This window comes from Grus americana, chromosome 26 (genome assembly GCF_028858705.1).
Source record: "Grus americana isolate bGruAme1 chromosome 26, bGruAme1.mat, whole genome shotgun sequence".
Lineage (NCBI taxonomy): Eukaryota > Metazoa > Chordata > Aves > Gruiformes > Gruidae > Grus > Grus americana.
Window position 1 is genome coordinate 6,056,629 of NC_072877.1, and position 20,803 is coordinate 6,077,431.

The following is a 20,803-nucleotide window of genomic DNA, read 5'->3' on the forward strand; positions in this document are numbered from 1 at the left end:
CGCCGCCCCAACCCCCCAGGCCCCACCCCAACGCCTCACGCCGCCATCTTGTGACAGCAGTGGTAGCACCGCCATGGCCAAGGCCCCACCGGCCTGTACCAGGTCCCCGGGGCCGCCCGAGGCGCTGCGGCCCGGTGGGACGGGTCTGAGGCTGCGGCAAAGCGGTGGACGGCACCCAGGGCCAGCGGGGCCTCTTGGCGCCTGATGCAACCAGGCGCTGGTGTTGCCAGTGCTGGAGCCTTCCCAGCTCCCTCCTCTGGCCTGCGGCACCTGTCCGGCTCCCGGCCAGGTGCGGCCCAGCCGGCGTCTCCCTGGGGCGCGGGGCGTGCCGGGCCACGGCTGCCCGGCAGCCTGGACGGGCCACGGTGAGGGGCGGGCTGGGCAAGGCCCCGCGTGGCCAGGACGGACTGGCCCCCGCGCCCCAGAGCCAGTCCCGGCCATGTGGGGCGAGGGGGCGGAGCCCTGGGGCAGACTCCGCCCACTCCTTATGTACAAATGGGCGGGGCAACGTGCCTCGCGTGTTTACATAAGGGGCGGGGTCATATTTGCATTTGGCGCGGGAGAGCCCCGTGCCCGCACCCCCCCCCCCCCGCCCGGTCCCAGGGTCCCGGTTACCGCCTCCCCGTCCCCTCCCCCTCCCCAGGAGAGGCATAGTTTGGTGTTTTGTTTTGGTTTTTTTTTGTAAAAAATGGTTTATCCGTTCCATTTTTGTATAAAACCCCGGGGAGCAGCCGAGCCCCTCGCTCACACCAACAAGGTACAACTTTGCCTCAAACTCCCAATCTAAAGCCCAAACCCGTCCTTCCTCCTTCTACAGTCAATTGTCTATGCTCTTCCTTTGAACTATTCCTTAAAAAAAATTCCACGTATCCCCAAGATTTCTTCTGTCCCAGGTACAGTACGACGACGGGAGGGAGCGGGCCGCTTAATTTTTTTTTCCCCCCCCTCTCTACGCCGTTTTTTGTTGTCCCTTCTTTCCGATCAGAGACTTGTGGATGTGGGGGATGACACCTGCGGAGAGAAGAGGAGGATTCCCCATCAGCTGCTCACAGACTTCCCAAAAAAAATAAAAACCCACTCCTAGAAATCCTCAACTCCCAGCAGAGTTCAGCGATACATTTCCTCCTGCTCCGGCTCACCCCGCCTCCAGTATTTACCTACTGTCAGCACCCAATTCCTGTCTATTTTCCCATTTTTTTTTTTTCTTCCTCACTCTAAAATTCCCAACGAGGGAAGGGGGTGGGCAAGGACGATACCCACCTCCACCGGCAATGGTGGCTTTGATCAGGGAATCCAACTCTTCATCGCCACGGATCGCCAGCTGCAAATGACGGGGAGTGATCCGCTTGACTTTCAGATCCTTCGAAGCGTTGCCTGCCAGCTCCAGCACCTGCCGAGAAATCGGAAAGACACTCGGGATCCCGAGGGAAATGATTTTTTGGGGGTTTTGGGGCGGGGGTTTGTTTTCCCCCCCGCTCTCTGGTAGGACCTACCTCGGCAGTGAGGTACTCGAGGATAGCGGCGCTGTAGACGGCAGCGGTGGCACCCACTCGCCCGTGGCTGGTGGTGCGAGTCTTCAGGTGTCTGTGGATCCGGCCCACCGGGAACTGGGGGTGGGAGAGATCAACACCTCGTTAGCACCTATAGCCGCCTATACATTCACACCATTGCACCCTACACCGCTCATTTCTGACCCAAGCGAATCCCCACCCTGCGTGTCTACGGCTTCCAGGAGCTCCTGTAATGCTGTTAAAAACACAAATCGCAAAACGTTAAGTTTTTACGCAAAAACAAACAAAAAAGAGGGGGGGTTGGGGCAAACCTGCCTCCCAGAAGCGGAACTTTCACTTGAAAATTCACATTTTACATTGAAATCAGGGAGCCAGCGGGCGTGGTTGTGCCTTACCTGCAGCCCGGCTCTCTGTGAGCGCGACACGGCCTTGGCCTTGGCCTTCCCACTGTCCTTTCCCGCCTTACCACCAGCCTGCAAGAGAGAAACACGCCTATTAATTAACCTTAATTAAGTCAGAGAGACCTGCTGCACTATAATCCAGAGGCAAACATGTTCTCTGCTGCTGCAGGAAACCTGTTGCCTCTCAAACGACCAAAAACGAGGCAAATTTGAGGGGACAAGGGGGGTTTGAGAGGTGTGGTGGCTGCTTCATCACCCCGGGAGTCTCATTTCCTGCTACCGCTATTGCTATTATTTTTCAGAAACACCAAATGGGGAGAAACCAGCCCAAAAAAACCTCTTTGGGGTTGTTGTTGGGTTTTGGTGGGCGGTTTTTTTTTTTGCAGCAGCAGTTGTGAGAACAGTTTGATTCCAGACTCATTTTCTCAGCTCGGAAGGCATACGATACTGTTTCTGCATGTAGGAATTTGCAGCCCAGACCTGCAGGATTCAAGGGCAATTCCTGTTCTGCTCCGGAGCAGAAAATCATCAGGGAGCCCCAGAAATCACGGATTTAACAAAAATCATGTTGCGGGGAGCAGCTGAAACCCTGAAGTGTGAGAGTTTGGAAGCCACGGAGAAAAGAGGAAGAACCGAATGTGGGTTTGCCGGGCTCTTGCACATCCGCTTTAAGGAAATCCATTGATTCAAGGGATATTGAGCACGACGTCACTAATAGTTAACGAGAGCTGCTTCTAACGAAGGTGAGAGTAGCAGGCCAGGCAGCAGGGTCGTCGGGAAGAGCCCATGTCCTCCCACGTGAAGGAAGACGTTCCGCCGAACACGTGTTTTATACCAGAGGGAGAAGGGAACCATCTCTCAAAGATGGGAATAACATTTAACGGCCACGCAGTACCCAAACCTGCAGTTCCCAACCCAAAATCTGGCCCATTGAAGAAACAACAGCAACTATAACCCCCAAAATTAAGTCTCCCAGCCCACAATGAGCAGGAAGTCCTCGTACAGCCCCTGCAAAGGGAAAGCAGAGCCCTAAAAGTATCATCCGTACTTGTAATCCCCATTTTTGCACTGCGTATTAATCCTACAATCCCCATCCTCTTAAAAAAAAAAAAAGGGAATTACGTCTCACTGTGAGGGAGCTGAAAGCTGCCACCAGCCCTTCCCGTTCGTTTAGGAGAAACCGCAGGATCCAGAAATCCCCAGGAGACCGAGGTGACGCGAACTGAGCACGTTAATCCTTAAAACAAGGCACTGGCTTAACATGGAGACATCTGAGCTCACGCCAGCTGGGGAGTGACAGCCCAGTTTAAACTCAAACATTGAAAAAAAAAAAAAAAAAATCGCAAGGGGAAGATATTTCATCTGGAGGCAATAAAACAAGCGGAATGGCGCTGGGCAAGGGCGGCAGGAGCCGGGCTGGCATCCTGCGGCACCGAGCGCAGGTTGAGTTCCTCCCTGTGGCAGCGCCGGAGATCCAGCTGCGGGAATGCCGGCAGCCGGCAAACCCGCTGGGTGTTTTGGCAGCCAACGCCAGGACAGGAGTGTCTTTAGAAGTGGTTGGCTCCGGTTTGTTAGGAGAGCAGCAGAGGGATGACTTGGATATGTGTCCACAAACGCTTTGAAGCGCTGAGCTGACGCTCCCTTTGGTGCGGTGAAGCGTCAGGAGTTACTTTTATCAGTAGAAAACGTCATTCAGCAAAACTTCAAAAATCAGGAGGGAGGATTTGGGGATATTTCCTTGCTCTAGAAATAAAAGACAGCTCTGGGAAGAGCCCTGGCTGTTCGCACCGAGGGCTTTTATCAGTCAGCTGTGAACTTTCCCACTTCTCCATCACGTTTTCCAGCCGGCAGCTGCCCACCTGATGGTTCTTTCCACGATATTCGACTAAAAATAAGGAAGAAATGTCTCACAGCAGAAGTCCTGAGGTTTGTCTCCATCTTCACCAATGTCTAAACCCTCTGCAGGGTTTGCAGAGGAATTGCCGCAACAGTTTCCCACAGCCCAGCTGCCACCGGGTCCCTGTGGAAGCTCATCCCCCTCCCGGCCACGGTCCTGGCGGAGAAACGAGGGCTCCTTGACGAACATGCTGTTTGCAGCACGGAGATTTCCTTCTCTTCCTGGGGAGAAGGAGGGCTGGCGGGGGCACAGTCAGGTAGGAGACGGCAGCGATTCGCTTCTTCGTCTGAAGGGACTGCACAGGAACGCGATGTCTCCTTCCCTTCTCCCCACCGAGGTTGCTCACTGGCAGCGCATCCCCATACCGAAACCCCATCGGATTGAACATGCTGACTCTCTTGCAGCCGGCAAGCAACTTTTTTTTTCCCCCGTCCTTCTTCTTGTTTCAAACAGGACTAAAATACTTCAAAAAGCAACTTTTTATCTGTTGCCACAAGGTGCCAAGATATCCTCCAGCACCAGTGAGAGTTGCGTAATCGCACAGAACGTTTCCACGTTAACCCCCTCAGTGATCCGGGCCCTTATCTCCCGTATCTAAGTGACAGTTACAGACCCTGCGACCCTGACTTCCACAAAACTTTCAGACACGCAGGGCACCAGGGAGGATTAAACCCCAGCCTTTTCCCCTCCACAGAGCCAGACTTTTCCTTGGGAAGCCACCAGCGAGCTGTGCCGAGTGCCAACGGGCACGGAGATGTCGGTTAGAATTTAAACCATGGAAACCAAACATTCCTTGGGGCTGGGGCTACGTGGGGAAGGTGGCCCGGCCGCTTGACAGACGTCCTTCAGGCCACTCGCTCCTCGCTCAGCCCCTGACAGTCACTTCCTTACTACACAATCAACTTTTAAAATATATAAGCGCAGAAAGTAGCTGTAAAAAGCAGCAGTTTCCCTCCAAAACCGTAACCGGTGAAGTAAAGGCAGTCACGGCGTCTCCCAGCCTCTCCAGGAAAGCTTTGACAGCACAAGGGAGTCACCGGCTCTGCCGTTCGCCTCCCGCCGGCCCGATCGGTGGGGTCCGGGGCTGCCGGGAAGCGGCACACATCCTCTCCGGAAGGGCCTCGCCAAAGTCGGCGAGAGGCTTCGGTTACACAACGGCGGCAGCCCCGGGGAGCGCGGCGGGGGGGGGGGGAGAGGGGTGCTGAAGCGGTTTTCGGCGCACTTCCAGACGTCTGGTCAAAGGGAGGCTCCCGGGGAGCCCCTCGGGAAGGGCAGGGAGCGGCGCCGTGCCCAAGGTCACGGATCGGTGACAGAACCCGGCACAGGGCCCACCCGTCGTGTCCTGTGTCCCCCCGCCCCGGCCGCAGCCTCTCGCCGAGAGGAGCGGTGGGCGACTCCGGACGCGGCTCCCCGCTGACAGCGGCGGCTCCAACCGCCTCCCGGGCGCCCCTGTCACCTCCGGGCCTCTGCCAGCCGCCCCGGCCAGGCCACCCCGCCGCCGCGCTCGGCCTCCGCCTCCCACCGGCTCCGGTACCGGCCCCGGAGCACCCCACCCTCCCCCACACCCCCGGAGGAGCCGGACCGAGCCCAGCCGCCGCCCCCGCCCCTCACCATGGTGCCGCCGCCGCCGCCTGAGCTCCGGTCCTGAGTCCGCGCTGGAGCCGCCTCAGGAGCCGCCAGACAATAACCCGCCCGAGCGCGAGGAGGGAGCCCGGCCTGCCGCGGCGGCCCTGAGCCAATCAAGGCATCCCATACTAGTTTGAACATATCGCTACCGCCAATCCCGGTACCGCTTCTTGCCCTCTCACTAGCTCCGCCCGGCGGCCCGTTTAACGGCTGTTTTTCCTTTGCACACGGCACGCAGGGGTGAGGGCGGGGGGCGTGCCCGTCAGCTCGAGCCCGTGGGCGGTGCAGCGGAGTGACGTGAACATTCGCCAATAGAAAGAACTGACCGTTCTGCGAGGGGTGGGGCCTCGCAGACAGACAGCTAGAGCAACCAACAGGAGGAAAGAAACCTTTCCCGCCCAGTCTCTCCCCCCGCCCCCCGTGTTGTTTGTTTGCGCGGCGCGGGGGAGGGGGCGGTGCGGCGCTGAGGGGACCGGGCTGGGGGCGGGGGGCTCGCCCGGCTCCGCCGCCGTTACAGACGGGGCCGGTGTCCGAGGAGGAGGGGTCTGGGCCTTGTCAGGGCCCTTAGCGGGTCCCGCCGCGCCTGCCCGGTCGTGGACCGGGGTCTCCTTGGGCTGCGGGGCTCGGCTCCTGACGGCGCCTGTAAGGCCTGAGGGCCGCGCTCACACCCCGGGTTATCCCCGGTCCGCCTCTCCCCTCCGCCTCCTTCGGGGCAGGACGGAGCTTCCCGCCCGCTCCCCGTCCGCCCCAGGCCCTTTCATCACCCCCCGCGGCCGGCTGAAGGGCTTGGGCCTGAGGCGCAGCCTGGAGAGACAAACTCGGGTTCCAAACCCAGCCAGGCCGCTGCCTGCGCCAGCCCCGTGCCCGGAGGAAGCAGCTGCCGGCGTGGGCAGCGCCGAGGTGAGGGGAATCCCTCCCAGGTGACGTTGAGGACCGGTGGTGGCTGGGGCGAGCGGTGCCTTCGAGTCCTTCCCTGTTTATTTTTCAGGAAATACAGAAATAAAGGCTGGTCCTGCCCCGTAGGGTGAGAAGGGATGCGAGGGGCAGCGGCAGTGAGGTAACGCAGACCGTCCCTGCAGCCCTGGGGGGACTTAGAGGGGCAAAAGGGATGGTCATAACGGCAGGGATGAAATACAGCCAAAAAATGCCAAAAATGTAATGGTCCGGCCTGTCACAGGGTGGGGGTTGGTGTCGTGTTAGGGAAGAACACGTCACGGGAAATAAAAACTTTAAATTTCTCATAATGAGCCCATTCCAGCATCAAATCAAACCCGATTTATATGACGAGGTTAATTTTATAAGAGACACTTTGGATTTTAGAGAGCAAGGGGCGATGGCTAACAGGAGCAGCTTCAGGAGGTTAACAGGCCCTGACATGGCAGAGCCCTCACCTCGGATGGTGGAAGGAGCTCTGGAGCCGGCCCAACCCCTGGGCTCCGCCAAGGGAGGAGACGATGGAGCAGGTAGGGGAGTGCCAGGCTGGGGAGGAGGAGGAGAGGACGGGCACGAGGAAGGCACCGTTGCACTGTCACTGCCCCACGTGCCTGGTTTCACACCCACCCTGTGCCTCAGTTTCCCTCCAGTCCCGGGCAGGGTGCGGGGGGCACCGTGCAGCCCCTGCCCCTCTCTGCAGCTGCCAGGGGAGGGGCTCTGGGGGGTCCCTGCTGCGGGTGAGGAGCTGAGGGGGCCCCCAAGCCCCCCCCCCCCCCCGGCCCCACAGCTGCTCCTGGTCCCCCCCCAGAGGGAACGCTGCCTGCACCTGCCCCGCAGGCAGCAACTGCCACAGGCGCCGGCTGCGTATCTGGGGCCCCCCCAGCTGTCCCCAGTGCTCCCCCCACAGTCCCCCAGCTCCATCCGGGGGGGGGGCTGGAGCAGCTGCCCACCCTGGCATCTGGGGGACATGCAGGATGGGGTCCCTGGGGACGCTGCCAGCTGCTCCCTGCGGGGCGAGGGGCCCCGGTTGGAGGGATGCAGTCCCCCCCCCGGGGAACGGGGTCATGCCAGGCCCTGGCTGCCTGCGGCGGCGGTGCTGTGGTGCCGCGGTAAGCGGCTGTGGCTCATGCGCAGGCAGCTCCCGCTCGTGTCCTCAGATGAGCCCGTGCCCGCAGGGAGCCGCAGAGCTAAATGCGGCGCGGGCTGCGGCGCCTGCGTCACCGCACGCTGGCCGGGAGCGGGCTGCCTCGCTGCCAGGGCCGGCGTGGGACTGCCAATCCCCTGCCCGGCACGGGCCGCACGCCACGCACGCGGCTGTGAACATGCCGTGCAGCTGTGTGCGCAGTACGCGCACCTTACACACGCCTGTGCGCACACGTTATGCCTGCGAACGCACCACGCAGCCATGTGCACGGCGCACGCGCCTTCCCTGCGTGGCTTGCTGGGCCTGTCTGCACACGCTGGCGTGCCTGCGTGAGCCGTGACACACGCAACACGCATGTGCTGTGCCAAACCCTCCTCCCTCCCCACAGTGCCGATCCCTTGCGCCCCCAGATGCCCCCCAGCTCTGCGGACCCCTCTGCACCATCTGCGTGTCACCCCAGAGCCCCAGGGGTCCCCAAGACGCCACCGGTGAGACCCCCAGGGACGGTTGGGGACCCCCCCCCTCCCCCCCGATCCCCCCGCAAGGAGCGAGACAGGGCCAGGCTGGGTTTTTTCATTCACTTTTCCGCATACTTTTTATTTGTTACAAACATACAATTCTTTAAATATAGACTTGTAAAACTCCATTTGCAAAAATCTGCTACGGTAAGGAGTGCTCGCTAGCATGAGGAGTTCGTCACGTCGGGCGTCGTCTTTGCTAGTGGTAAAATCCAGGACCTGCCTTCGGCAACCGCCGGCCGCTCCCCGGCGTCTCCCGAAGCCGCCCCGCCGGCCACAGAGGAAGGGAGAGGGGGGGACAGGATCCCCCCCCCAGGGCGCCGGCAGCCCTGCGCTGGGCCGCCTAAAGTGCATGGTTTGCTTTATTTTTTGTTTTTCTTTCATTAAAAAAATAAGAGGAATAAAACTTTCTTCTTTCGTCAAGGTACTTCGGGGTGAACGTTTTGGTCTCTCAGCAGATACTGGCCGAAGCTGGTCCCGGCCCCGGCAGCTCTCGGTGGAGGATCCGGCTTTCTCCTGCGCCGATGTTTACCAACCGGCCGGCACGTTTCCACCAGGTGCCGGGGACGGGTGAGCTGCCTGTGCCGGACCTGCTCTCGGCCGTTGCGTCGGCGCTGCTCCGAGGCCCCCTGCCCGCCGGTGACGCTGTGGTTTCGAGGCCTCGACACCACCGACAAACCCCAAACGCCTACGACCGCAGGTCGCCACCACCGCGGTGAGAAGCCACCAATGCTGGTGCCGTGCTCTTCACCGGCCAGCTCAGCTTGATCTCAGATCTGTTCCGGCACCTGGATCTCACGCCGACGCACCAAACACCAGCTCCGCTTGGTACAGGCGCCGCTGGCTCGACCGGCTCCGTGAGGAAGAGGAGGGCGACGACGCCTGCGGCCGAGCCTCGCCCTACCAGGAACATCTCTCCGAGCATCCGCAGAGGCTCCGGCGAGCCGCCGCCACGGTTCAGATTTCCCACCGGGAACCCTCTCCCGGCGAGCGTGGCAGCAAATATCTGCTGAGAGAGTCCTTGTGCATCAGCTCAAGTACCGTCATCGCTCGCTCACGTTTTTCTTTTTTTTCTACTTTTTTTCTTTTTTTCTTTTTTTTCAACTTTTTTCTTTCTTAAAAGAGAAGCCGGCGAGGGTTTGGTTTGGTGGTTGGTTGGTTGGTTTTTTTTCACCACCAAGAGAAACCGCCGCTCTCCCCGGCACGGCAGCCCCGGGAACCGGTCACCTCCCCCCCCAAGTCGTCCTCTGCCAACAGTGAGGGACCATGAGGGGATTCTCGTGCCCGTGACACCAAAACAGCTGGAAACAAGGCAGGATAATTCCAATTTTCTTCCATATTCTTCTCTTGGGGGGGAAAAAAATTGAAGCGGTTTTAACTTTTAACGGAGCCGCCGACGGCTCCCGGCTCTCGGCCCAGACGTTTTGGGTATTTACATTGATTTTAGGGCGCTATACAAGATTTACAAGTTTGGGTTTTTTTTTTTTTTTTTTGTACAGCAATAGTCGCGCTCTCAAACCGTCCCTTCTGGGGCAACAGAAATCTGGAAGCTCCAAGAATTTGGGATATTTTTTTCCCCCCCTTCTGGTTTTAAAAAAAAAAAGCAATTTGCCTGTTTTCTACAGAATCCAAACCAAAAAAAAACCCAAAAAAAACCCCAACCAAATCTCATATATACACACACACATGTGTATATACATATATATATAAGGGAACAACCAAACCCGCTGCCTCAACGCCGAATTCCCCGCGCCCCGGCTGCGGACAGGCGTTTTCGGCGATGACAAGGTCCGGGTTCTGCGGAGAGCTGCCGGCGCAGGCAGGAGCCCGGTTTCGGCGTCACCATCATCCCGCTTTCCTCGGGAGATGCTCTGCAGCGCGAAGGGGGGGCTCCCCGCCGGCTCCCCCCTCTCAGCAGCCCCAGCGGGCTGAACCAAACCCCCCAAAACTCACCAAAAAAACCCCATCTCCTCCCTGGCAGAAACCACCCAAGCCCTCGCTCGGCTGCCTGCCTGCCTCTCCGTATCGCTCTCGCCGGCTGCCGGCAGCTAAAACCCCCATTTTTTTCCCCGATTTTTATCTTCTTTTTCAGATGGTTTTGTGTTTTTGCTGCGAGATTTCTTCCTCCGACACGCTCTGCTCTTCTCGCCCGTTTGCTGGAAAGTGAAACGGAGCCATGGAAGGTTTCCGTACGGACACATTGCTTCTCCGGCGGGAGAAAGGCTTCTAGTTGCCAAAGCAAACGCCGTCTGCCGCAGCAGGTCCTGGTTTTAATGGTGGGTTGTTCGTTTGGGTTGTTTTTTTTTTTTGGCCTTATTTGCCTTTTTTTCCCTCTTCCACGTATTTCCTAGGCGGCTACCGAGAGGTGAGCCGGGCCAGCGGCGACCGCGCCGCTACCCCAGAGTAGAAAGGTAAGGCTAAATTACTGCAATTCAGCCAAAAAAAAAAAAGAATATATATATATTTTGTTTTTATATATATATATATATATATATATATACGATCCTCTTCAAAAATAAAAGGAGAGGTACCGCCTGCGTCTTCGCAACTGGCTCCCGGCAGCCGAACACCGGCAAGTCCATCGCCGCCGAGACGCGGGGCCGAGCGGTGGCCGCCGTCTTGCCTCCCCCCCCCACCCCGGCCCGATCCGGAGCCATCCGCGGCGTTTCATCGGTTTTTCTCCGCGGCGTTTCGTCGGTTTTTCTCCGCGGCAAAGAAGGGAAGGCGCGCCAACGCGAAACCAGAACGATGGGTGGATACAGCAGGACGTCACTGGAAAGAGCTGCCTTAGGGTACAAAATACAGTACGGACGCGGTTCGGACATCGAGATAAAAGACTATTGCTCCCGTGTGAGTGAGGAAACCCAGTCCTTTGCGACGGAGAAGAATTAAAAACGGGATAAACGGAAGAAATTCACGTTAAAAATCCCTTTAAAAAGAGCTACGGAGGCGACAAAGGGTTCGGAGGACGGACAGACGGATGGACAGACGACGTCCCCCGGGGCTCTGCTGGGTTTTGGGGGGACGGAGTCGGCGTCCCCTCGCCGAGCGAAGATGAGTCGCTGCCGGCCATTCCTCGCTTCCCAGTAAATACGGAGCGAGCGGAGAGACGCCGGGATCCGCAACAATAAATTAAGGAGGCAGCTGAGATCGGAGGGCGGGCGTGCGCAGGCTCCCAAAAAATATAGCAGAAAAAAATTAATTTAAAGGAAAAAAAAAAAGTCCTAAAACTGGAGAAGCCGTTGGACAGAAAAAAAAAAAAAAAAAGACCTGAAACTTTGGAATGGAGAGCGATGAACTCCGGTCAGTTCAGAGTTCCGGGATAAGGTGGTTAAAAAAAAAAAACCAAAACCTTTCTGGAAAGGGCAGGATTGACCCGATTTAGCAAAAAAAAAAAAAATACCAAAACCCCAAAAATACCATTTGAGAGTGGAAAAATCCATTTAATACAAGAGGTGATGGCTGGAGCGACCCCGCTGGCTCCAGCGCGGCAGAGCCAGTGTGGCCAGGTGGTTAAAAAAAAAAGAAAAAAAAAAAAAAAGAAAAAAGGAACACACACCCCCGCCCCCCAAATCCCAAAAAAACCCAACAGCCAAGGCCCCGGCTGCGAGGCGCGCAGTCCCGCCGGTGCTACTGACCCGCCGGCGCCGGTGTGAGGTACTGAGGAAAGGCGGCGGGTTGGTTTTGCTAAAGAAAAAAAAAAACAAAACCCCCCCCAAACAAACAAACAAAAGAGGCTAAAGGGCGGATTTTGGCGCCCGAGGGTCCCGGCCGTGCCGCCTTCGGTGCCGGTTGTGCCGGCAAAACGGTAAATGGGAAGGAAACCTGGCTGGGCCTTCCCGGTATGAGCCGGCGCTCGCTGGAGGCCGCCTTATTTGGAGAGAAGGGGAAGATCTTGCGCCCCGTCGAGTTTTCCTTGTGCTTCGTGCCCGCGTGAACCTGCCTCTCCCTGCGACCCCCCGGCTTCGGGGGCAAAAGGGGGGAAAAACAGTCGTAAATCATCAAAATGGAGAAAGTCTGCCTGAATTTGTAGGAACCTGCCAGCTTTGTGCCGGCTCGGGTGTGGGTTCCAGTTTGGGCGCCCGGAGTTTAGCAGTTTGCATCCCAAAAAAACAATTTGGAAAAGCGGGAAAAAAAATTTAAAAAGGGAAAATAAAGGGAAAATAAAAGAAGAGAGAACGGACGTTGGTCCAGAACGCTCCCCCCCCCCTCCCCCGGCTCTGGCTCCCAACAGCTCCCGCTCGCCGGCTCTGTCGCTTCCCCCCCCCCCCCCCGCCCAGCTCCTCTTCTGCTGGCGAAGGTTTCGGCGCGTGGCGGCCGACCCGGTGAGCCGCGGTGGCGACACCTCCGTGTGCGGCGTGGGCGCCGGGATGCTGGTTTCAACGGTGGTGGTGGTGGGCACCGTGTTGGCACGGGCCGGGCTTTGGGAGAGGAGAGAGAATCCGTGCGGCCCCCCCCAAAAAACGGGGAGTCCTCGGGGCTGCATGTCCCCCACAGCGGGGGGACGGTGCTGGCGGGAGGGGGGGGCGCGAGTGCGGAGGAGGGAGGGATGGACGCCGGCAGCGTCGCGGTTGGGCCGGTTTCTCTCTCTCTCCGGCAGCAGGGGCAGGGGGGGAACGACGGGGACTCGGGGACCCCTTCGCCCCGTCGCAAGGTGGGGGGGGAGAGAGGGGGCCGGGGGGGGGGTCGGGGGGGGTCGGGGGGCCGGCGGCGGGATTCGGGTCGGGGGAGGCTCAGTCGTCGTCCACGTCGTCGCCGTCGGAGTCGTCGCCGGCGCCGCTGCCGCTGCCGGGACCGGGCGGTCCGGCACGTCGGTCGTAGAGCTTGTCCCGCTGACGTTCCTGGATGTCGCGCATCTCCTCGGCGTAGCGGCAGAAGGCGCCGCCGAACTTGGCCCAGGCCTTGTAGGGGACGGTGATGGCGTTGCGGTAGGACGGCTTTACCTCGCTCACCCGCAGGAAGACGCCGTACTTGTTGCAGCCCACGTCGAAGAAGAAGCGCTTGGAGTCCACGGTGATGGAGGTGCCCTCAGGGAGCTCCCCGTAGAGCCCCCCGCCGCCCGGCCCGCCGCCCCCGGGGCCGCCCAGCTCGTCCTCCTCGCCCCCGTAGTCGTCGATCAGCTTGGCCAGGGCGTCGCGGAACTCGATCAGCCCCTGGGCAGGCAGGGCGATGGTCTGGCCACTCTGCAGCCCGGGGGGGCCGCCCGGGAACCCCCCCGGCCCGCCGGGCCCGCGGTTGACGGTCTGGCGGATGCGGAGGAAGCGCCCGCGCTGGTTCTCCTTCAGGTCCAGGTAGTACTTGCGGTTCTCCCGCACCAGGAACTCGCTCTTGAGGGCGCGGCGGGGGCCGGGACCGGCGCCGTCCTCGCCGGGGGGGCCGGCGGCCTGGGCCAGCTGCTCGGGGCTGGAGGGCCCCAGCTGGGCGTAGTGCTCGATGAAGTCGCCCAGGTAGTCGCGGAACTCGGCGGCCACCGCCATGGAGAGCGTGAGGCGGCTCTTGGAGCCGCCCGCCCCCACCTCGGCGATCTTGAGGAAGCGGCCCTTGGCGTTCTGCTTCACGTCCAGGTAGAACCGCTTGTTCTGGATGTCCAGCCGCTTCGAGGCCAGCTCCTGCGTCTCCTGCTCCGGGCCCGCCCCGCCGCCGCCGCCGGACCCCCCGCCGGACCCGGCCCCGCCGCCGCCGCCGCCTCCTCCGCGGGCGGTCGCGAACCCGCCGCTGCCGCTGCCGCCGCGCTCGCTGCCGCTGTCCCCGTCCGCCATCTTGTCCGCCCGCCCGCCCCGCGCCGGCCCTTCCGCGCGCGCCGCCCCGCTTCCGGCGCGCGGCCCCGCGCCCCGCCCCGCCCCTCTGCGACAGGGGTGACGTCACCGCCGCACTCCGCCGCGCCGCCGCGGGCGCCCTCCCCCCCCCCACTCCACCACCCCCCGCGCCCTCGCCGCGTCACGTGGTGCCGGGAAAGGCCCCGCCCGCCGCGTCCTCGCGCGCCCTCTGCCGCCGCCGGAGCCCCGCCCCGCGGGGATAAGCCCCGCCCCGGCGCTAAGCCCCGCGCACCCCCGCGCGCCGCTCCCTGCAGCGCGGAGCCGCTCCCGGCTGTCAGTCACGGCCGCCGGCTGCTCCCATTGGCCGCGCCCGCGGACGGGTGGGTGGGAGGCCCGCAGCCCCGCCCCTCCAACCGGGGGGTGTATGACGTCACGGCTGGCCTGGCGTCATTGATAACGTCAGCGGTGGGAGGGGACAGAGCAGGGATCTGGCAGCCCCCAGGGACGCCCCCCCCCCCCCGGGCCGGGCGGGGGAAGTTCCAGCCACCCCCAGCGCCGGGAGGGGCCGACGCGACGTGTGTGTGCGTGTGCACGTGTGTGTGCACACATGTATGTGTGCGTGTGCACACGTGTGTGTGCGCACATGTGAGTGCGCACATGTGCATACATGTGTGTGTACATGTGCACGTGAGTGCCCCCGGTGCTGCTTACATCACCCAGGCAGTATCAAAAGCCACCAGGGAGGTGCGGGGGTGGCGGGGCCGATGTCCCCAGCAGCGGGACCCTGGGCCACCCACCGACGGGGGCTGGTGCCGGCCACTCCCGTCATGGGGGGGGGGGGGGGGGGGGGGAACGACGCCCCTTGAGCAGCAGCGTCTGCCGGGGGGGTGGGACGAGGGAACCGGCGGCCTCGCCCCAACCCCGGAAGGTGCTGGAGGAGCCAGGACTGTCCCCAGGGGACGGGAGTGACCACAGGAGGTCACGGCAGCGACACGTGGGGGGGCGGCCACGGGCCTCTGACAGCGCGGCAGTCACCACCTCGGCCACGCGGTGAGGCCACCCGGGAGGACTGCGTGAGGTTGTGCCCCCCGGTGCAGACAGACAGGGGGATGTACCACCCCGGGTACGGGTTTTGGTTCTGGAACCAACCAGGGGGACACCAAGGCCCCCCCAGCTGCACCCCAACACCCCCCAGGGCAGAGGGATGTGAAGGTGGGGTCCCCCCACCCCAAATACCGCTCCAAGGTCATGAGCGCCTCCCCTCCTGTCCCCCCCCAGTCCCTTCCCTGCTCATGACGACAGCAAGAGCTTTAAACTCACCCCCCGCCCCCCAGCCTGTCCCCTCCCCTGCTGCACCCATGGGTGCTGCCCCACCCCCCCGGCGCAGACAGAGTCCAGGTCTCCACACACAAACTCTTTATAGGGGACACACACAGCGGGGCGAGGGGGGGTGGCTCAGCTCGGCCCAGGGGGTGCTGGGGGGTGTCGGCGGGACCCCCGGTGGGTGCTGGGGGGTCAGCGCAGTCCCGGCCCCCCCCGCCCCCTCAGTGGGGCAACTCGTGGGGGATGAGCTTGTAGTGGGCGCCACAGGAGGGGCAGCGCTGGGCCTCCCCCTGGTGCAGCCAGAACCAGACTACGCAGCTGTTGTCCTCTTCGCCTGGGGGGGAAGGAGGAAGAGAAGGGTGGGACGGACGGAGGGTGGGACAAGACACACACGGGGGGGGCGGGGGGGGGGCACTTACAGACGCAGCCCACGATGCGCTTGTTGTTGATGGAGGGGACGAGGTTGGGGTCCTCCTTGGTCCCCGCGTAGCGCTTCGGCCGGAGGATGCTGTAGGGGTCCTGGGGGGGCGGGGGGGGGACACGGGGTGAGCGGGGGGGAAGGGACACCCCCAGACCCGGGACACTCCCAGACCCCGCCCCGCACTCACCAGTCCCTTGTTCATGGCCTCCAGCACCTTCCGCTCCAGCCCCGTCGCCTGCTCCTCGTCGCTGGCGAGGCCGCCTGCGGGGCACCGCGATCAGACCGGGAGGCCTCGGCCTCACCCCGCCCCCCGCCCCCCCTTCTCGCCCCGTTCCCCGTGTGCCGCCGCCGCCCCCCTCCCCCGGTTCCTCCCCGGCTCACCGGGCACGGCGAGGCGGCGGGCGGGCGGGGCGCGGGCGGAGGCGGCGGGCAACAGCCGCAGAGCCGCGCTCACCCGCAGTAACCTTGAGGCCATGGCGGCGGCGGCGAACAGCGCTTCCGGCCGCGGCAACGGAAGCGGAAGTGTCGACACGGCGAGGCGGGGCGTGTGGGTGAGCCACGCCCCTTGGGCGGTGGGCGCGCCTCGCCCCCCGCGACCAGAGCCCCGCCCTTAGCAACAGGCCCCGCCTCTGGGCTGGAGAAGCCACGCCCCTTGGCAGCTGGCCCCGCCCCTCCGAGCGGCCCCGGGGGTCACCAGGAGCTGGGGGGGGGACGGGACACCCGGGGGACAGGGACATCGGAGGGGCGGGACACCTGGGGGTCACCCCAGACCCAGTCACCCCTGGGTGGGACACCCCAGAGACAGGGACACCCCGGGGACAGGAACCCCCCCAAGGCGCAGGGACGACGTCCCCAGGGGGCTGCAGGGTTGGGACCCCCCGGATGCCCCTGGGGCCACGGGGACAGGACGGCCCTGGGGGGCTGGGGACAGACGTCCCTGGGCCTTGGGGACGAGGCCCCCCCAGGGCGGGGGGACAGGGACAGCCCCAGGTCCCCCTGCCTCAGTTTCCCCTGGAAAGCCCTTCCCCGAGCTGCTTACTCATGCCTGGTGACACCCCCCCCGTCAGCTCGTTACCCTCCCCGGCGCTAATTGCGTCCCAGGGCTGGTTCCAAACACCCCGCAAGGGGCAAGGGGGGGTGGGGGGGCCACTGCCGCCGCCTCCCCCGGGGGTGCCCAAACCAACCTATTTTTACCCCATTTTTATGTCCCACGCTGGTTTGGGCCCCCCCATTTTTGCAGTGAAGGGAGCACCCATGGGTGGTGGCCGGTGGGGAAGAGGGGCAGCCCTTTATCGAGGGGGGGGGCAATCTAAAAAAAAAAAAGAGAAAATATGGAAAAAAAAAAAAAAATAGCACTAAGGGGGCCGGAGCGCGGGGGGGCCGTGGGCGCGTGCCAAGGGAGGAGGGCAGGACGGACGGACGGACGGCGCAGGCCGGCCCCGCAGCAGCCGCCCCAGTGCTCACCAGGACGGCACCCGCCCGCCAGCACCCTCACCCCCACCCCGGGGTGCCCCGCTCTGCTTTTTTTCGGGGGGGGCCAGGGGGATTACACACAACGACACCCAGGACACCCCGACACTGGCTCCCCCCTCCCCGCACCGGCCATGGGCATCCAGGGCATGGAGCTGTGCGCCGTGGCCGTGGTCATCCTCCTCTTCATCGCCGTCCTCAAGCAGTTCGGCATCCTGGAGCCCATCTCCGTGGAAGGTAACCCCGCGTGCCCCCCCCCAATTAATGTTCATTAATTGATTTATTAATTTTCAGCCCCCTCTCCGCTGCATCTCGGGGTGTCCCCCCGGGGTTAAAGGACCTGTTGGGCCCGTGAATGGTCCCTGTGGGGTAAAATCTGCTTGTTTTGGGGTCACCCCCCCCTCCCCAGGGAGGGTCTGGGGGTGCAGCCCGAGGGTTTGGGGTCGCAGCCCCCCCGCCCTGCCCCCCGCCCTTGCCGCGTCATGGCCCAGCCTTGCTCTGACCTTCCCCGAGGGGCCGGGCCGGCTCCGGGCCCCCCCCCGACACGATGCTGAGGGATGCTGGGGACCCCCCCAGGCCACGTCGGGCCTGAGGGATGACACCGGGGGCCCCCGTGCCCCTCTTAACCTCCGAGACCCCCAAGACAGGAAGACGTGACTCCCCCAGTGACCCCCAAACCTCCCCGAGGTGGGACGGCGGGGGCCTCGGAGCCTGCAATAACCCCTCCAAACCCTCCCGAGGTGGCTGCCGGGGACCTCTGCGCCCCCAAACCCCACGGGGATGGGACCCCGGGGCCCCCTGATCCCAACCCCACCCCAGCCAGGCGCAAGGGGCTCGGCGCTGCCCTGTCGCACCCCGGCAAACCCGGCTCGCAGGAGACAGGGGGGTTAAACCCCCCCCCCAGCAGCGCCCCGGGGTTCTCTCCAGCATGACGGAGCCTCTCCCCAACCCCAGCCTGGTTTTCCTGGCCTGAAGTCTCGGCGCTGAACGGGTCCGCGGGGGCTTCCCAAGCTGGAATTATTAATGAGCCATCATTTATTAATTACCTTCCGCCAGGCCGGGCGCAGGCGGGCAGGAGCATTAGCGGGGTCGGGGTGAGAGGTGGCTCCGGGATGCTCCGCGCCCCGGGAACGTGCTGCCGGAGGCGGGCAGGGATCCAGCGGCTCCTGGGGAAACCCTCCGGGTCAGCCGGCTTCTCCCTCGGGACGTTCGACCCGGAGCTCCCCGGTTTTCCTCCTGGCACGAAGGGAATTTGGGGTCCGGGTGGGGAAGGGGGGGGGGGGGGGGTTGGTTTTAAGCAGGGATGGATCCGGGTGGGATCAAGCGCGGGATGATGCGGAGAGGCCGCTGGACCCACGGGGGTCTTTGCCGGCGTCTCCCGGCAGACGGCGGCGATGCCGAGGTGGAGCTCTCGACCGTACGGCACCAACCCGAGGGGCTGGAGCAGCTGCTGGCGCAGACCAAGTTCACCAAGAAGGAGCTGCAATCCCTCTACCGTGGCTTCAAGAACGTGAGTGGTGGGGGGACCCTCGCCCCGGCCCCCCCACGGCAAGGGCCAGGGGGGCGGATTTTGGCAGAGCCGGGGTTCACCGAGCACCCGCTCTCCTCCCCAGGAGTGTCCCAGCGGCCTTGTGGATGAGGACACCTTCAAGCTCATCTACTCGCAGTTCTTCCCCCAAGGCGGTGAGTCGGAGACCCCCGAGGTCGGCTTTGGGGTGCCGCATCTGGAGAAAACGCCAAATCCCGATCCGGGTGCGTGCCAGGGTGGGGGGGGTTCACCGGCTCTCGCCTTCCTCCCCTCGCAGACGCCAGCACCTACGCACACTTCTTGTTCGACGCCTTCGACGCCGACCACAACGGGGCTCTCTGCTTCCAGGTGAGCGTCCCGGCATCGCTTCCGCGCCCGGCTTCTCGCCGGGAAAAGCCGTGCCGGCGCCGCGCTCCTCGAGCCGCCGCTGGCTGTAAGCGTGCCCAGCAGCGTGATTCATCAGATCTTCCTCCTCACCCGCGTGCAGTCGGGGATAAAAGCTCCGCACACCAGTGACGGCCAAAATCTTGGTCTCCTCGACGGCCGGGAGAGTTCCAGGCACTGCGGCAGGGGCGGCTGGCGGGGGGGCCGGTGCCGGTTTTACCGTGGTGATTAAAAATAGCTATGAGCGAGAATAGAAATGGGATCAATAGGAAAAAAAATCCCACGGGCATCCCACGATCGATGGCAGCGCCGCGGCACCGTTGGAGGGGGGCAAACGGCTGAGCCGGGCAGGACACGGGTCCGTTCCTGGGGCCTGGGCGCGCTGACAGTGCCCGCGGGACGTCCCTGCTCACGGCCACGGTTCTTCTGGCAGGATTTTGTTGTCGGCCTCTCTGTCCTGCTGCGGGGGACGGTGCACCAGAAGCTGAAGTGGGCTTTCAACCTCTACGATATTAATAAAGACGGCTACATCACCAAGGAGGTGACAAGAGGGGGCACACACGAGGACCGGGGGGAGCCAGGCAGGGTGGGAGCATCACGGGGGACACCCAGAGAGGGCTGGTGACGGTGGAAATGGGTGCCGGGGGAGGAAGGTGCCCTTGTTGGGAGGGTTCTGTCAGCCTGTCCCCCCACTGTCCCCTCCCAGGAAATGCTGGAGATCATGAAGTCCATCTACGACATGATGGGGCGCTGCACCCACCCCACCCTGAGGGACAGCGCGCCCGCCGAGCACGTGGAGCTGTTCTTCCAGGTGAGACCATCCCGCCTTGTCCCCTCCCCGCGGCCACCAAACCCCCTGCGTGTCACGGGCTGGGGCTGTCACCGCCGTCAGGGACGTCCCCCGCTGACCCCCTGCGGTTCCCTTGCAGAAGATGGACAGGAACGGTGACGGCGTGGTGACCTTCGAGGAGTTCCTGGAGACGTGCCAGAAGGTGAGCAGCTCCAGGGGGTGGAGGGGGGCCTTTGGCAGCACCGCCATCATCCTCCTCACTGCCAGGCCTCTGAGTCTGAGACGTAACCCCCTGTTCCTCCTCCCACCCCAAAACGATGTGCTGGGGGGGGGAATGAGAGGGACGGGAGGTGACAGCTCCGGTCACGCCGCGGCCAACGGAGGGAGGGGAAGAGGGGGACAGGGGGCTCTGACGTTGCTCTCCCTCCCCCCCCAGGACGATGACATCATGAGCTCCATGCAGATCTTTGAGAACGTGATCTAGAACCCAGGCCTCGGCCCCGCTGGCACCTCTGCGAGCGGTCGAGGGGAACTTTTTTTCTACTATTTCAGACAAAACGAGCGGTTAAAAGAAGTAAATAATCCACCTGGCTCCCAGCACTCCAGTTACAAGAGACAAGAAGAGATACGGGACGATCTTACCAGCTCGTCTGCCTGAGCCCTCCCTGGCACAGTGCCTGGCGATGCCTCCCCGCCAGCCGGACCCATTTTGGGGGGGTGCAGAGCCCCCCCGCAGTGAGGATCCATCTGCTCCGGGTGGCGCAGGAGACCTCGCGGCAGCAGCACAAACCCGGACCCTTTTCCCCAGGAAAGGGGCGGGGGGGGGGGTTCTGTATCGCAGCCGGGAAACGGCAGCTCCCGAAGGCCGACTGAACGCACACGAACCTCCTCACCGCCACGACACACGCATCGCTTCAGGGGACCCACAGCCACGAGAGAGGCCGCTCCCCGCAGTACGAGAAGAGAGGGTTTATTTTCTAAATAAAACAAATGGCAATGATTTAGGGATGAAACGTGCCGCCTGGGGAGCTGAGGGGGAAGCAATGGCCACGCATGGCCCAGGGGAGCCGGGGAGGGTGACCCCGAGCCCTGGGGTGGCGG

At 62.8% G+C, this 20,803-nt stretch overlaps 4 protein-coding genes across 4 annotated transcripts; 1 reads left to right on the top strand and 3 right to left on the bottom strand.

Moving 5' to 3' along the window:
• Positions 1-654: 654 nt before the first annotated feature.
• On the bottom strand, positions 655-10,687 carry LOC129196607 (uncharacterized). The gene is made up of 6 exons (XM_054804365.1): positions 10,562-10,687; positions 5,421-5,765; positions 1,907-1,984; positions 1,494-1,607; positions 1,261-1,390; positions 655-1,011 (listed from the first exon to the last, which is right to left on the bottom strand). Exons 1-6 carry the CDS (start codon positions 10,685-10,687, stop codon positions 950-952), a joined length of 855 nt encoding a protein of 284 aa, XP_054660340.1. The 3' UTR covers positions 655-949.
• PURB (purine rich element binding protein B) lies at positions 8,081-13,819 on the bottom strand. The gene has a single exon (XM_054804677.1). It carries the CDS (start codon positions 13,787-13,789, stop codon positions 12,764-12,766), a length of 1,026 nt encoding a protein of 341 aa, XP_054660652.1. The 5' UTR covers positions 13,790-13,819; the 3' UTR covers positions 8,081-12,763.
• Positions 13,820-15,187: 1,368 nt separating this feature from the next.
• Positions 15,188-16,068, bottom strand: LOC129196688 (cytochrome c oxidase subunit 5B, mitochondrial). The gene is made up of 4 exons (XM_054804532.1): positions 15,912-16,068; positions 15,718-15,791; positions 15,529-15,628; positions 15,188-15,443 (listed from the first exon to the last, which is right to left on the bottom strand). The coding sequence occupies exons 1-4, from the start codon at positions 16,003-16,005 to the stop codon at positions 15,331-15,333; spliced, it is 381 nt and encodes a 126-aa protein (XP_054660507.1). The 5' UTR covers positions 16,006-16,068; the 3' UTR covers positions 15,188-15,330.
• An 804-nt stretch (positions 16,069-16,872) lies between these two features.
• KCNIP3 (potassium voltage-gated channel interacting protein 3) lies at positions 16,873-20,264 on the top strand. The gene is made up of 8 exons (XM_054804530.1): positions 16,873-17,237; positions 18,386-18,510; positions 18,614-18,683; positions 18,806-18,876; positions 19,346-19,453; positions 19,619-19,723; positions 19,842-19,904; positions 20,139-20,264. Exons 1-8 carry the CDS (start codon positions 17,135-17,137, stop codon positions 20,184-20,186), a joined length of 693 nt encoding a protein of 230 aa, XP_054660505.1. The 5' UTR covers positions 16,873-17,134; the 3' UTR covers positions 20,187-20,264.
• Positions 20,265-20,803: the final 539 nt, after the last annotated feature.

Bases quoted from the DNA above. Each gene is read 5' to 3' on its own strand.
- LOC129196607 (XM_054804365.1), bottom strand. From the start codon at position 10,687: ATGGCTCCGGATCGGGCCGGGGTGGGGGGGGGAGGCAAGACGGCGGCC. The intron at 1,985-5,420 runs GTGAGGGGCGGG...TCTCTCTTGCAG, and splicing joins GCGGCGGCGGCGGCACCATG to GCTGGTGGTAAGGCGGGAAA. The intron at 1,012-1,260 runs GTGGGTATCGTC...TTCTCTCCGCAG, and splicing joins AGCCACCATTGCCGGTGGAG to GTGTCATCCCCCACATCCAC.
- PURB (XM_054804677.1), bottom strand. From the start codon at position 13,789: ATGGCGGACGGGGACAGCGGCAGCGAGCGCGGCGGCAGCGGCAGCGGC.
- LOC129196688 (XM_054804532.1), bottom strand. From the start codon at position 16,005: ATGGCCTCAAGGTTACTGCGGGTGAGCGCGGCTCTGCGGCTGTTGCCC. The intron at 15,792-15,911 runs GTGAGCCGGGGA...GGTGCCCCGCAG, and splicing joins CCGCCGCCTCGCCGTGCCCG to GCGGCCTCGCCAGCGACGAG. The intron at 15,629-15,717 runs GTGAGTGCGGGG...CCGCCCCCCCAG, and splicing joins AGGCCATGAACAAGGGACTG to GACCCCTACAGCATCCTCCG.
- KCNIP3 (XM_054804530.1), top strand. From the start codon at position 17,135: ATGGGCATCCAGGGCATGGAGCTGTGCGCCGTGGCCGTGGTCATCCTC. The intron at 17,238-18,385 runs GTAACCCCGCGT...GTCTCCCGGCAG, and splicing joins GGAGCCCATCTCCGTGGAAG to ACGGCGGCGATGCCGAGGTG. The intron at 18,511-18,613 runs GTGAGTGGTGGG...TCTCCTCCCCAG, and splicing joins TCTACCGTGGCTTCAAGAAC to GAGTGTCCCAGCGGCCTTGT.